Raw genomic sequence first — 12,345 nt, forward strand, 5'->3', positions numbered from 1 at the left:
ATGAAGACTGTGAACCCTATGTGGGACAGGAACTGTGTCTAACCTGATTACCTTGTATCTACCCCAGCAATTAGAACAGTGCCTGGTACATGGTAAGTGCTTAACAGTGCTTAATACAATGTTCTGCACACAATAAGCACTCAATAAATAAGATTGAATGAAAGTACCACAGTTGTTGTTATTATTGTTAGGAGCAGGTGGCTCTGTCCTCGTCAGCCCACCCTCTGCTGTCAATCTGATTGACAACTCACATGCTCCTGCTCCTCACGGCTAGTGTGCCTCTGTTGAGGCCTCCTGCTGTTGCTTCTGCTCCTCATGGCTAGTGATCCCCTCAGATCTCTCTATTCCAAATGGAGCTGTTTGGGCCAAGTGGAACTGCCAAAGTCAGGACCCTCCTACTGGTTTTCTGATTCTTCGAGACTTTCCGGCTGGAAGTTCCCCCGCAGCGAGCTTAGGCCCTTTGATCTCGAGGAACAGGGTCACTCTGCCAAAGCTTGGGGAAAAAGATCCGTCTCGGGGAGGATGTTGGAGCCTGAGGTTTGGCCTGATTCCCATTCCTCATATGCCGTTTGGGCTGACTCTGCTTTTTTTTAATGGTATTTGTTAAGTGCTTCCTCTATGCCAGGCACTGTACTAAGCCCTGGGGTAGAAGATACAAAGCTAATCAGGTTGGACACAGTCCGTGTTCTACATGGGGCTCATAATTTTCATCCCCATTTTCCAGATGAGGGAACTGAGGCTCAGAGAAGTGAAATGACTTGCCCAAGGCCACAAAGCGGATGAAGGGCAGGGTCAGGATTAGAACCCAGGTCCTTTTGACTCGCAGGCCTGTGCTCTAGCCATTGGGCCACACTGCTTCGCTGCTTCTCCCTCCTGTGACCCTCTCTGCCCGCTATCAGGCTATGGATCTGTTTGTCTTCCTGCTGCTGCCGCCTTTCTCACCTGGGGGTCTGGGTCTCCCAGGGGGCCCAGAGGGCTCAGTTCTTCTGCTCTCTCTCTCCCCGCTTCAGTGTCCCGTGGACAGAATAGACCCTGGGTGGTTTTGGTGTGTTTGGAGTCTGCAGTCTGAGCCAGATGCAAGGAAGCAGCATCGGGCTTGGAATGACCTGGCCAGTAGAGGCTGACAACACTTTTAAGTTTCTCCTTTCTTCTCTCCCATCTCGCACTCACCTCCTTTCTTCCCCATTCCCCCTTGCTTTTCCCTATGACCCACAAATCTCTCAAACACCCCCCCCCACCCACACACACACACACTCACCCCAGGGGGCCTTTTCAGATCTTTCATTAGCCCTTCCTCTCCCTCACTGCCCCTTTCCCCCGACTTTTTATGGTTCTTGTTAAGCACTAACTAAATGCCAGTTACTGTTCTAAGCACTGCAGTAAATAAAAGCTAATCAGGATGGATTTAGTCCATGTCCTATGCGTGCTCAAAGTCTTAATCCCCATTTTACAGATGAGGTAATTTAGGCACAGAAAAGTTAAATGATTTGCCCAAGGTAACAGAACATCAAGCGGCAGGGCCGGGATTAGATCCCAAATCCTTTTAACTCTCAGACCTTATTCATTGTGGGCAGAAAACATGTTTACCAATTCTGTCATATTGTTCTCTCCCAGGCACTTAGTACAGTGCTCTGCACATAGTAAGCACTCAGTAAATACTACTGATAATAATAATGAAGAGAAATTCTGAGTTCCCTCAGGAGTCAGTCAGTTGTATTTGTTGAGCACTCACTGTGGGCGAGCACTGTATTAAGTGCTTGGGAGAGTACAGTATAACAATAACAGACACATATCCTGCTCACAACTACCTTACAGTCTACAGGGTCTTTGTCATCCTTCTTTGCAAAACTAATATTTATTATTTAAGTGTGTTCTGTGTGCAAAGCACGGGGAATAATAATGCTATCTGTGGTACTTAAGTGCCTACTATGTGCCAAGCACTGTACATGGTACTAGAATAGATACAAAATAATCAGGTCAGACACTGTCCCTGTCCGACATGGGGCTCACAGTCTAAGAGGGAGAACAGATATTTTGTCTCCATTTTACAGATGAGGGAACTGAGGCCCAGAGAAGTGAAATGACTTGCCCTAAGGTGGCTAGTAGGGAGAACAGGAGCAGTCTTTGGCCATAGAACAGGCTCTCTCTGAGACACCCTGGACTATCATCCATTTGGTAAGGCGATGTTGAGGAAAACTCAGAATGGCTTATTATTATAATAATCATCGTCATCATGGCATAGTGGATAGAGCACAAGCCTGAGAATCAGAAGGTCATGAATTCTAATCTTGGCACTACTACTTTTTTTTATAGTACTTGTTAAGTGCTTACTATGTGCCAAGCACTGTTCTAAGCGCTGAGCACTGTTCTAAATGCTGTCTGCTATGTGACCTTGGGGAAATCACTTCACTTTTCTGGGCCTCAGTTACCTCATCTGTAAAATGGGGATTGAGACTGTGAGCTTCACATGGGATAGGGACTGTGTCCAACTCAATTTGCTTGTATCCAACCCAGCACTTAGTACGGTGCCTGGAACATAGTAAGCATTGCCGAATTTCACAAAACAAAACTGCTTTGGGGCTTGGATGGCAGTCTCTGTCCCACAGCCCCTTGAGGGGTAATTCACATGCTGGTTTGGCACGTGGAGATTTCGTAGCAGAAGACCCGACTCCACTCAGAGCCCGGGGTGGGGGGTGGGGAAGCTCACTCCCGGTGCACGGTGGGTGAGGACTAGTCAGCGGTACATCAGACATGTGTCGGAGTGGTTTTCCTGGAGTGGGGATGGTTGGCACTGAGACCCCTCGTTGCTCTCTCATCCACTCCCCAGGTAGCCAACAGGGACCACCGCAAGACAGATGGATAGGGGTTATCCCCCCTCCTCAAAGCCGGAAGAGGATTCTAGCTTGGCATTTTGATTGTGCCTAAGACAGTGCTTGACACATAGTGGGTGCTTAACAAATACCAAAGTTATAGTAATGATGATGATGATTGTGTCTCATTCAGAAGCCTGCCGTCTGAGAAGCCAGTTGATTTAATGTAGCAAGACAGCTTCGTTTTCCTGCTCCTGTATTTCTGTCACCTCTCTGTCCAGTGACAGCTGTGTTTCTGTTTAGTTCTCACCACAAAATCCAAATGAGAAAATGTAGCAGCCCCTCTGAATGTGGACGGTCCTGCAGAGAACTGTCATGATAACGATGATGTTCATTAAGCTCTTACTATGAGCCAAACACCGCCCTAAAGATTGCAGTAGATACAAGATAATCAAGATACAAGATTTGGTGCCTGTCCTGCATGGGGCTCACAGTCTGAGAGGGAGGGGAGAACAGGGATTGTACCCCCATTTTACAGGTGAGAAAACTGAGGCCCAGGTGAGCGAAGTAACTTGCCTAAGGTCAGACAGCAGGCAAGCCCTGGAGTCGGACTAGAACTGGTGCCTCCTGACTTCCAGGCCCTTGTTCTTCCGCTGACGATAGAGAGATTTTCACATCTCTAGAGAAGCAGCAGGGCCTAGTGGATAGAGCACGGGCCTGGGAGTCAGAAGGACCTGGGTTCTAATCCCAGCTCCACCACTTACTTGTTGTGTGACCTTGGGGAAGTCACTTCACTTCTGTGGGCCTCAGTTCCCTTGTGTGTGAAATGGGGATTAAGACTATGAGCCCCATGTGGAACCTGGACTATGTATCCAACCTTATTAGTTTGTATCTACTCCAGTGCTTTGTACAGTACCTGACACATAGTAAGCGCTGAACAAATACCATTTAAAAAAATCTCTAACAGACATATCTGAGGAATAGTGGATGCCAACTAAACTCCATCCTTTGAGGATCAGGACTTGGGAGTTCTCTACAATCTGTAACCTCCATGTTGCCATGTCCAGGGAAGGTACTGAATGTTTGATGCCAAATATGACAATGCCAGAGTGCCTTCCAATTTGAGATATCCAGTTCTCCCCTGCCCTCATTTTGTATTGATTATATTTTATTATTATTTTGTATTATATTATTATTTATTTTATTTTTTTTGTTAGTTTATTTTATTTATTTTTGTTTTTTTTTTATTTTGTTAGTATGTTTGGTTTTGTTCTCTGTCTCCCCCTTTTAGACTGTGAGCCCACTGTTGGGTAGGGACTGTCTCTATATGTTGCCAATTTGTACTTCCCAAGCGCTTAGTACAGTGCTCTGCACATAGTAAGCGCTCAATAAATACGATTGATGATGATGATGATGATTATAGAAATGCTTCTCCAGGGCCTCTAGCCTTGAAATCCCCTTCTACTCTCCTGGGCTTTATACGATCAATCAATCAATGGTATTTATTGATCGCTTACCATGGGCAGAACACTGTACTAAACACACACATGTCCTATGTACTGAAGGATAGTCGTCCCCACAGTGCACCCGGAGGTGAGCTTCACCTTTCAGTGATTTCATCTTTGTTACGGGCAACTGTATTTCCAGTTAACACCATAATCAGTCCATCAATTATATTTATTGAACGCTTATCATGTGCAGAACACTGTACCAAGTGCTTGGGAGAGTACAATATCACCAAGTTGGTAGACATGTTCCCAGCCCACAAGGAGCTTACTGCCTAGAGGTATATATATGTATATATACCTTCTGGACTGTCAGTTCCCTCTAGACATTTCCTCTATAAATTTATTTCTATAAATATATATAAACCTGACATTTATCTCTACCTCTATATAAATCTATCTATGATATTTATGGTGTTTGTTACATGCTTACTATGTGCCAGGCACTGTACTAAGCTCTTGGGGTGGAAACAGGCTAATCAGGTTGGACCCGGTCCCTGTCCCACATAGGGCTCACAGTCTTAATGCCCATTTTCTAGATGAGGTAACTGTAACACAGAGAAGTGAAGAGACATGCCCAAAGTCACACAGCAGAAAAGTTGCAGAGCTGGGATTGGAACCTGGTCTGAGTCCCAGACACATGCTCTATCCACTAGGCCATGCTGCTCTCACAAATATATATGTCTGTAGCTAAATATATGTATATATCTAGATATCCACATAGAAATGGAGGTGGCAGGTGGAGTGCTATTTCTCAGAGAGAGAGAGATTAAGGAATGCAAAATAGAAGAGGGGTGCTTATTCTCAGGAAATTCCTTTTTACTGCCAAGTTCAAGAGAGAATATTTAGGAATATTTAGTGGGACCCAAAGTTCTGGGCAGGGATAGCTGGACTGACTCACCACATTCCTTCCTGCTTTGGCTCATTTTAGGGGATTTCTGTGGTTCAGTAAGCCAGCGGGCATATTCCCTATTCAAAATGGGCTTGTTGTACATATGGTGAAAAAGGAAATCCTCCTTCCTGCCCTGAACTCTTTCCCACTTCACGTCAGGCAGACCTCTGCTCTTCCCATCTTCTAAATTCTTCTGAAATCTCAGTTCCCCCAGGAAGCCTTCCCTGATTCATCTATTATCTTCCTACCAATTTTCCTGCCGGCTGCTACTTCATCACTTCTGTGTCACCTAAGCACTTGGGTACTTGCCCCCACCCTTATAACACTTACGTTTCAATTTATATTCTCTACAGCTTCCTCCTATCATTCATTTTAATATCTGCCTCCCACACTAGATTGCAAGCTCCTTGAGGGCAGGGATCATGTCTAATATCATGATTTAACTCTCCCAAGTGCTGCGAACAGTGCTCTGCACAGAGACAGCAGTCAATAAACATTATGGATTAATTTACGGAAGCGAGAGTCCTGCTGCCTGACAAATGGGAATCATTTCAGATTTGAAGTTAGACAGTCTAGTCAGGAAACTCAATAATGACCCTCAGGCTCAGGGCCTCAGAAAGTCATGGAAACGTAGAGGAAATGAGGTCATGGAATTGGTCAGAGGGGTCTATTGGATAGGCTTTGGCCCACCTGTTGTCTCCATTTCAGTGGGACTTTTGTACCTGGGGGTAAGCTGCTGGAAGAGACCCAGTAAGATAGGAAACAGAGGAAAGAGAGGATGGTGGGGAAGGGGGAACCAGGGAAAATCTGGGCAGAGCCAGAGGGCATCTTGACCGCCATATCCACTTGGATTTGTCCTTCCGCCCAAAGAGCACTGTGGGTAAGAGTGTCTTCCCGCCTGACCGCTGTTTTTTTCTCCTTCCTCTGAACAGGTGGCTGGACTATTCCAAGACTCTAGCATCGGGAACCCCATCAACATTGCCCTCGTGCGCCTGGTCTTGTTAGAAGACGATGAGGTGAGCGAGAAGTGGAAAGCCTCCCCAATAATGCTGATGCCCTTGCCCTTGGGGACCACTCCGGTTCTGCTTCCCTCCTCTCCAGAGCTCCCATTCCAACTCACACTTCCCTTCCTGGCTCAGGGATCGAAGAGTGGGAAGAGAAGTGGCATGGCTTAGTGGATAGACCACAGGCCTGGGAGTCAGAAGGACCTGGGTTCTAATCTAAGCTCCACCACATGTCTGCTGTGTGACCTTGGACAAGTCACTTCATTTCTCTGGGCCTCAGTTACTTCGTCTGTAATGGAAATGATGAGTATGGGCCCCTTGTGGGACAGGTATTGTGTCTAACTTGATTAACTTATATCTACCCCAGTTCTAAGAAAAGTGCTTGGCACATAGTAAGTACTATTGTTATTATTATGATTATTATTAATAATAATAATAATGATAAAGAGCTGGCTGCCTGAAGCAAATGTATGATGGGTGACTGGGCCGGGATTACAGGCTGCTGAATAATAATAATAACTGTGGTATTTGTTAATCAGGTTGGACACAGTTCCTGTCCCTCATGAAGCTCACAGTCTTAATCCCTATTTTACAGATGAGGTAATTGAAGCAATGAGAAGTTAAGTGACTGGCCCAAGGTCACAAAGCAGACAAGTGGTGGAACCAGGATTAGCACCCAGATCCATCTAGTTACCGGGCCTGGGCACTCTCCACTAGGTCACTTGGCTTCAATCTGGCCATGAAAATAAACATGCACCCCCCAGGCCAAGGGCTGGGAAGAAGTCGGGCTGCAGGCCAGGAAGAACCAGAAGAAAATGGAGTGCTTGCACCGCAGCCCCAATTTCACCCTCCTTCGCCTGCTCCTTAGGTCAGCCAGCTCATTTACCTTGGAGAGCTGCCGAAGGCTTTGCAACTGGGAAACCTTCCTGAACATGCCTGCAAGGTTGTAAAAATGGGCTTCTTTTTTCCCCCAGGTGGACTTGAAGATCAGCCACCATGCCGACAACACCTTGAAAAGCTTTTGCAAATGGCAGAAAAACATCAACATGAAGAGTGATTCTCACCCTCAGCATCACGATGTGGCCGTCCTGCTCACGAGGTAATGCCGGCTGGCTGGAGATGGGTCAGGATCTCAATTCTTTTTCTCCTCCACCTCTGCCATTTCCTCCTCCTGCTCCTTTTCCTTCTCCTCTCCTTTCCCTCCCCTTCTTTCCTCCCTTCCTTCTATCTTCCCCCTCTCCTCTTTCTTCTTCCTCCCTACATCTCCTTCTCCCTCTTCCTTTCTCCATCCCCCTCTCCCTTTCCGTCCCACCCGGCTCCACCACTTGTCAGCTGTATGACTTTGGGCAAGTCACTTCACTTCTCTGGGCCTCAGTCAACTCATCTGTAAAATGGGGATGAAGACTGTGAGCCCCCAGTGGGACAACCTGATCACCTTGTAACTTCCCTAGCGCTTAGAACAGTGCTTTGCACATAGTAAGTGCTTAATAAATGCTATCATTATTATTAATAAGATTTTGAAGGTGGGAAGAGTAATTGTCGGATATCAAGAGGGAAGGACTTCCAGGACAGAGGGAGGATGTAAATGAGGGGTTGGTGGTGAGTCTTCTAGACTGTGAGCCCGCTGTTGGGTAGGCACCATCTCTATATGTTGCCAACTTGTACTTCCCAAGTGTTTAGTACAGTGCTCTGCACACAGTAAGTGCTCAATAAATACGATTGAATGAATGAGACAGACATGATCCAAGTACAATGAGTAGGTTGGCATCAGAGGAGCGAATTGTGCGGGCTTGGTTGAAGTAGGAAATCAGAGAGGTAAGGTAGGAGGGGGCAAGGAGATTGAGTGCTTTAAAGCCAGTGGTAAGGAGTTTCTGTTTGATGCAGAGGTCGATGGACAACTACTGGAGGTACTTGAAGTTCATGCATATTCACAGCCTCAAGTGGCAGATAAATGCCCAGGAGCAGAATCAAGGATGCCTTAGCTACATAAGGTGCAAACCCTCCTGCTCTTCAGGAGCTGATGGGCATATAGGAGGGTTAAAAAAAGTTCCTAGTCCCACTGAGGCAATGATGTCCCAGCTGAAGCCCTCCTCAAAAAGGAAAAGCTTTCTGGCCCATTCCCAAACCAATCAGTCAGTTGTATTCATTGGTCACTCACTCTAACCAGAGCACTGTAATAAGCACTTGGGAGAGTACAACACAACAGAGTTGGTAGAACATTCCTTGCCCACAAAGAGCGTACAGTCTAGAGAAGGAGACAGACAGTAATATAAATAAATAAATTATGGACATGTACATCAGTGCTGTGGGGCTGATGGAGGGGTGAAAAAGGGAGCAAATCCAAGAACAAGGATGACACAGGAAGGAGTGGGAAAAGAGGAAATGAGAGCTTAGTTAAGGAAGGTCTCCCGAATGCATGGAATCAGGGGCAGAATGCCTCTGACTGCACAATTGGCCTAGGTTTTCATGCTCCACACCCAGGTTTCCTCCTTTGAATCAGTTTGGACACAGTCCACATCCCACTTGGGGCTCACAGTCTTATTCCCCACGGTCCTTCTGAGTCCCACGCCTGTGCTCTGTCCTCTAGGCTATGCTGCTTCTCTAGCTTAGTCTCTAGTTCTCTGCCTTCTTACACGCCTCTGTAGCAAATGGCTCTTCTCCGGTTAATTACCTTTAGTTACTGTTCATCTGGTCTTTTTTTTTAGTAATATTCATTAATAATAATGATGGTATTTGCTAAGTGCTTAGTATGTGCCAAGCACTGTGCTAAGCACTGGGGAAGATACAAGGTAATCAGGTTGTCCCTTGTGGGGCTCACAGTCTTAATCCCCATTTTACAGACGAGGCAACTGAGGCACAGAGAAGTTAAGTGACTTGGTCAAAGTCACACAGCTGACAAGTGGCCGAGCTGGGATTAAAACCCATGACCTCTGACTCCCAAGCCTGTGCTCTTTCCACTGAGCCACGCTGCTTAGTAGTAAGTTAAGCACTTACTACACTCCAGGCACTGTACCAAGCACTGGAGTAATCAGGTTGGATACAGTCCATGTCCCTTGTTGGGCTCACAGTCTTACTCCCCATTTTACAGATGAGGTAACTGAGGTGCAGAGAAGTTAAGTGACTCACCCAAGATAACACAGCAGACAAGTGGAGGAGCTGGGGTTAGAACCCAAGTCCTCTGACCTTTTGCTCCTTGCTCATTCCGGTCTTCTGTGGATCCCCACTTGGGTCAGTTCTGAGACTTCTTTATGCATTATGCCAGGAGCTTTGCCTATTCTTGGCCTCCCCCTGACACCTCTCACCTCCTACCATCCCAGCTCCTGTCCAGTCTGAAGCCTGAAGTTCCCCACCCTATCCTCCCACCACACAGGCCTGCCATTTCTTCTCCAAACTCAGCATATTAGGAGGATGTTGCCCAGGCTGTGGGCTCCACCACAGGTTGCTTTCTGACCTCCTCCTCCTCCTTCCTCACTCCAGTTTTCCAAAATAAATGTCTTTTCCAGGGCGAATGAGACAACGCAGACTGGGCGGATATTTGGAGATTGCTGAGTTCCTGGGCTGGTTAAAGTGATTAAGCAACCTGGCCCCATGCCTTTCAATGATACTAGTTAGAATAGCATGTATACCTCAAACACATGGCCAAGTTTCCGATTGGAGAAGAAACCCAATTAGGCTCTTTTGTTGTTGTCCTTACTGGGCTTCTTAGACAGCTGTGTTACTGAATTTTTGAGGAGCAGCTGGGGGAAAAGAAAACTACAAACACCTGCATAGAGGCCAGGGCCTTTCAGGAGTACCATATTTACTGGTTAAGGCGCTCTATTTTCCCCATTCTTTCCTCTGGTTGAAAGTGGATGCCCCACAAATAATAATAATAATGATGGCATTTGTTAAGCGCTTACTATGTGCAAAGCACTGTTCTAACAGCTGTGGAGGATACAAGGTAATCAGGTTGCCCCACATGGGGTTCACAGTCTTAATCCCCATTTTACAGATGAGGGAACTGGGGCTCAGAGAAGTTAAGTGACTTGCCCAAGGTCACACAGCAGACATATGGCAGAGCCAGGATTAGAACCCATGACCTCTGACTCCCAAGCCCGGGCTCTTTCCACTGAGCCATGCTGCTTCTCACAAATCCATGAGGTCAAACACAATGGCCATTTTATGACTCACCATGTCTAAACAGGCATTCATTTACTACCGATCCTCAGTACTTCTGTTAATATGTCAATTCAATTCTATATTCTTTTATTCATTCTGCTTCCATTATTTGCAAATTTGTTTAGGTCTGTCTCCCTCAGAGGAGTGAAAGCTCCCTGAGGGCAGGGATTGGGTCTTTTGCTTCTGGTGTTCATTCTCAAGCGCTAACCCAAAGCACCCAGTACACCCAGTGAATACCATTATTATTATTATTATTATTATTATTTGGTATTTGTTAAGTGCTTACTATGTGCCACACATTGTATTGAGCTCTGGGGTAGATTCATTCAATCATATTTACTGAGCACTTACTGTGTGCAAAGCACTGTTCTAAGTGCTTGGAAAGTACAATTCAGCAACATATAGACTGTCCCTACCCAACAACAGGTTCACATCATCTGAGAACATCAGCCCTGTTCTGGGATATTGAATGTAATGATTCACAGTCACAGAAGTAGCAGGGCCTAACGGAAAGGGCACAGTTCTGGGTATCAGAGGACCTGGATTCAAAACCCAACTGTGTGTAGCCTTGTGCAAGTCACTTCACTGGGCCTCACTTTCAGGTTAAATCAGATTGGACACAGTCCCTGTCCCACATAGGGCTCACAGTCTTAATCCCCATTTTCCAGATGAGGTAACTGAGGCACAGAGAAATTGACTTGCCCAGTATTATGAATATTATTTTTATTCATAACTATAGAGGAGAGAGATAAAATCTCTAAAGTGTTAAGGGTGACCATTGGATTTATGCAACTTGGATGTGCTGATGGAAACAGCATTTTTCTCTTCCCAGATGTCCTCGGGAGGAAGCCCCAAGGGCATCAGAAATTATTCCTGCTGACCTTCCTGTCCACCACAACATAGGCTTTACCTAGTCCCCTGACCCAAATCAAGCACCTGGCTGAATCTGTCCCAGCACCCCCAGGCAGCAGCCACATGTAGAGCTAGCGAGGAAAAGGGCATATTTGTCCAAGCTACTGACTGGCCACATTTCTCCCAATGTCACAGGAAAGACATCTGCGCCGCGATGAACAAGCCGTGCGAGACACTGGGCCTGTCTCATGTCTCGGGGATGTGCCAGCCCCACAGAAGCTGCAATATCAATGAGGACACGGGTCTCCCACTGGCCTTCACCGTGGCCCACGAACTAGGCCACAGGTACTGAGTCTCCTCAACTTCTCCCCAAGCCCCATGCTGCTCCTGCTGGGGGGTGAGAGGGAGCTGTGAAGCCGGAAGAGGGCTGAGGAATCAGGCGGCGAGCCCGACCAGGGGAGCGGAATGGTTTTCCCGCAGACCCGGGTGGCCTCAGGGGGTGAGGTTTACTTGTGCTGGCTGGTTCCATATCGCCAATCTCTTCAGCCAACCCAGGCTCTGATCTGACACGAATGTTTGCCATTAAAAGAGATCTGGTCTTTGGCCTGGCTTTTGAGTAACTAGCAGACTCAGGCTCTTATCTGCCAACGTTCTCCCTGTTTTCTCTTTTAGTCCTTAAGACAATGTCTCACACCCAGGCTGGAGCCAACATTTCCTACTTCCATTTCACGTTTTGGCCGCCAAATGCTTTTCATCAATTGCGAGCAACATCCCCTTGGGAAGTCCTGGGAGAGACTTGGCCCTGGCAACTAGAGCTTAACGCGGTGCTTGGTGCTCAGTCAGCGCTTAATAAATACCGTAATTAATTAATTAGCTTCCAGGAGGAAAGCAGGAGGACTTCCCCAAAACTTTTTTCTCTAGACATGAAAATGGTTTGACTGGCAAAACAACAAAAAAAAGCATCAAATGGCTGAATAGATCCAGTGAAAGGAAACTGGAAGATGCGGTTGTGAATTTGGGGTTATTTTCTTGTGAATTTGGGACTACTTGAGACATACTTAGTCTACACTAGCAATTATCTGGACAATTTGGGTCCACATATTAACCTGAAATAACCATATACT

At 46.5% G+C, this 12,345-nt stretch overlaps 1 protein-coding gene across 1 annotated transcript in view; it reads left to right on the plus strand.

Annotated features, from left to right (window-relative positions):
• The window catches only part of ADAMTS7 (ADAM metallopeptidase with thrombospondin type 1 motif 7), a 112,245-nt gene that overhangs the window by 19,576 nt on the left and 80,324 nt on the right, over positions 1-12,345 (plus strand). Inside the window, exons 4-6 of the mRNA XM_038767000.1 lie at positions 6,140-6,223; positions 7,186-7,310; positions 11,417-11,566. Of these exons, the coding sequence (XP_038622928.1) occupies positions 6,140-6,223; positions 7,186-7,310; positions 11,417-11,566 (359 nt within the window). The remainder of the gene's footprint in view (positions 1-6,139; positions 6,224-7,185; positions 7,311-11,416; positions 11,567-12,345) is intronic.

Source organism: Tachyglossus aculeatus, chromosome 26, assembly GCF_015852505.1.
Source record: "Tachyglossus aculeatus isolate mTacAcu1 chromosome 26, mTacAcu1.pri, whole genome shotgun sequence".
Taxonomy (NCBI): Eukaryota; Metazoa; Chordata; class Mammalia; order Monotremata; family Tachyglossidae; genus Tachyglossus; species Tachyglossus aculeatus.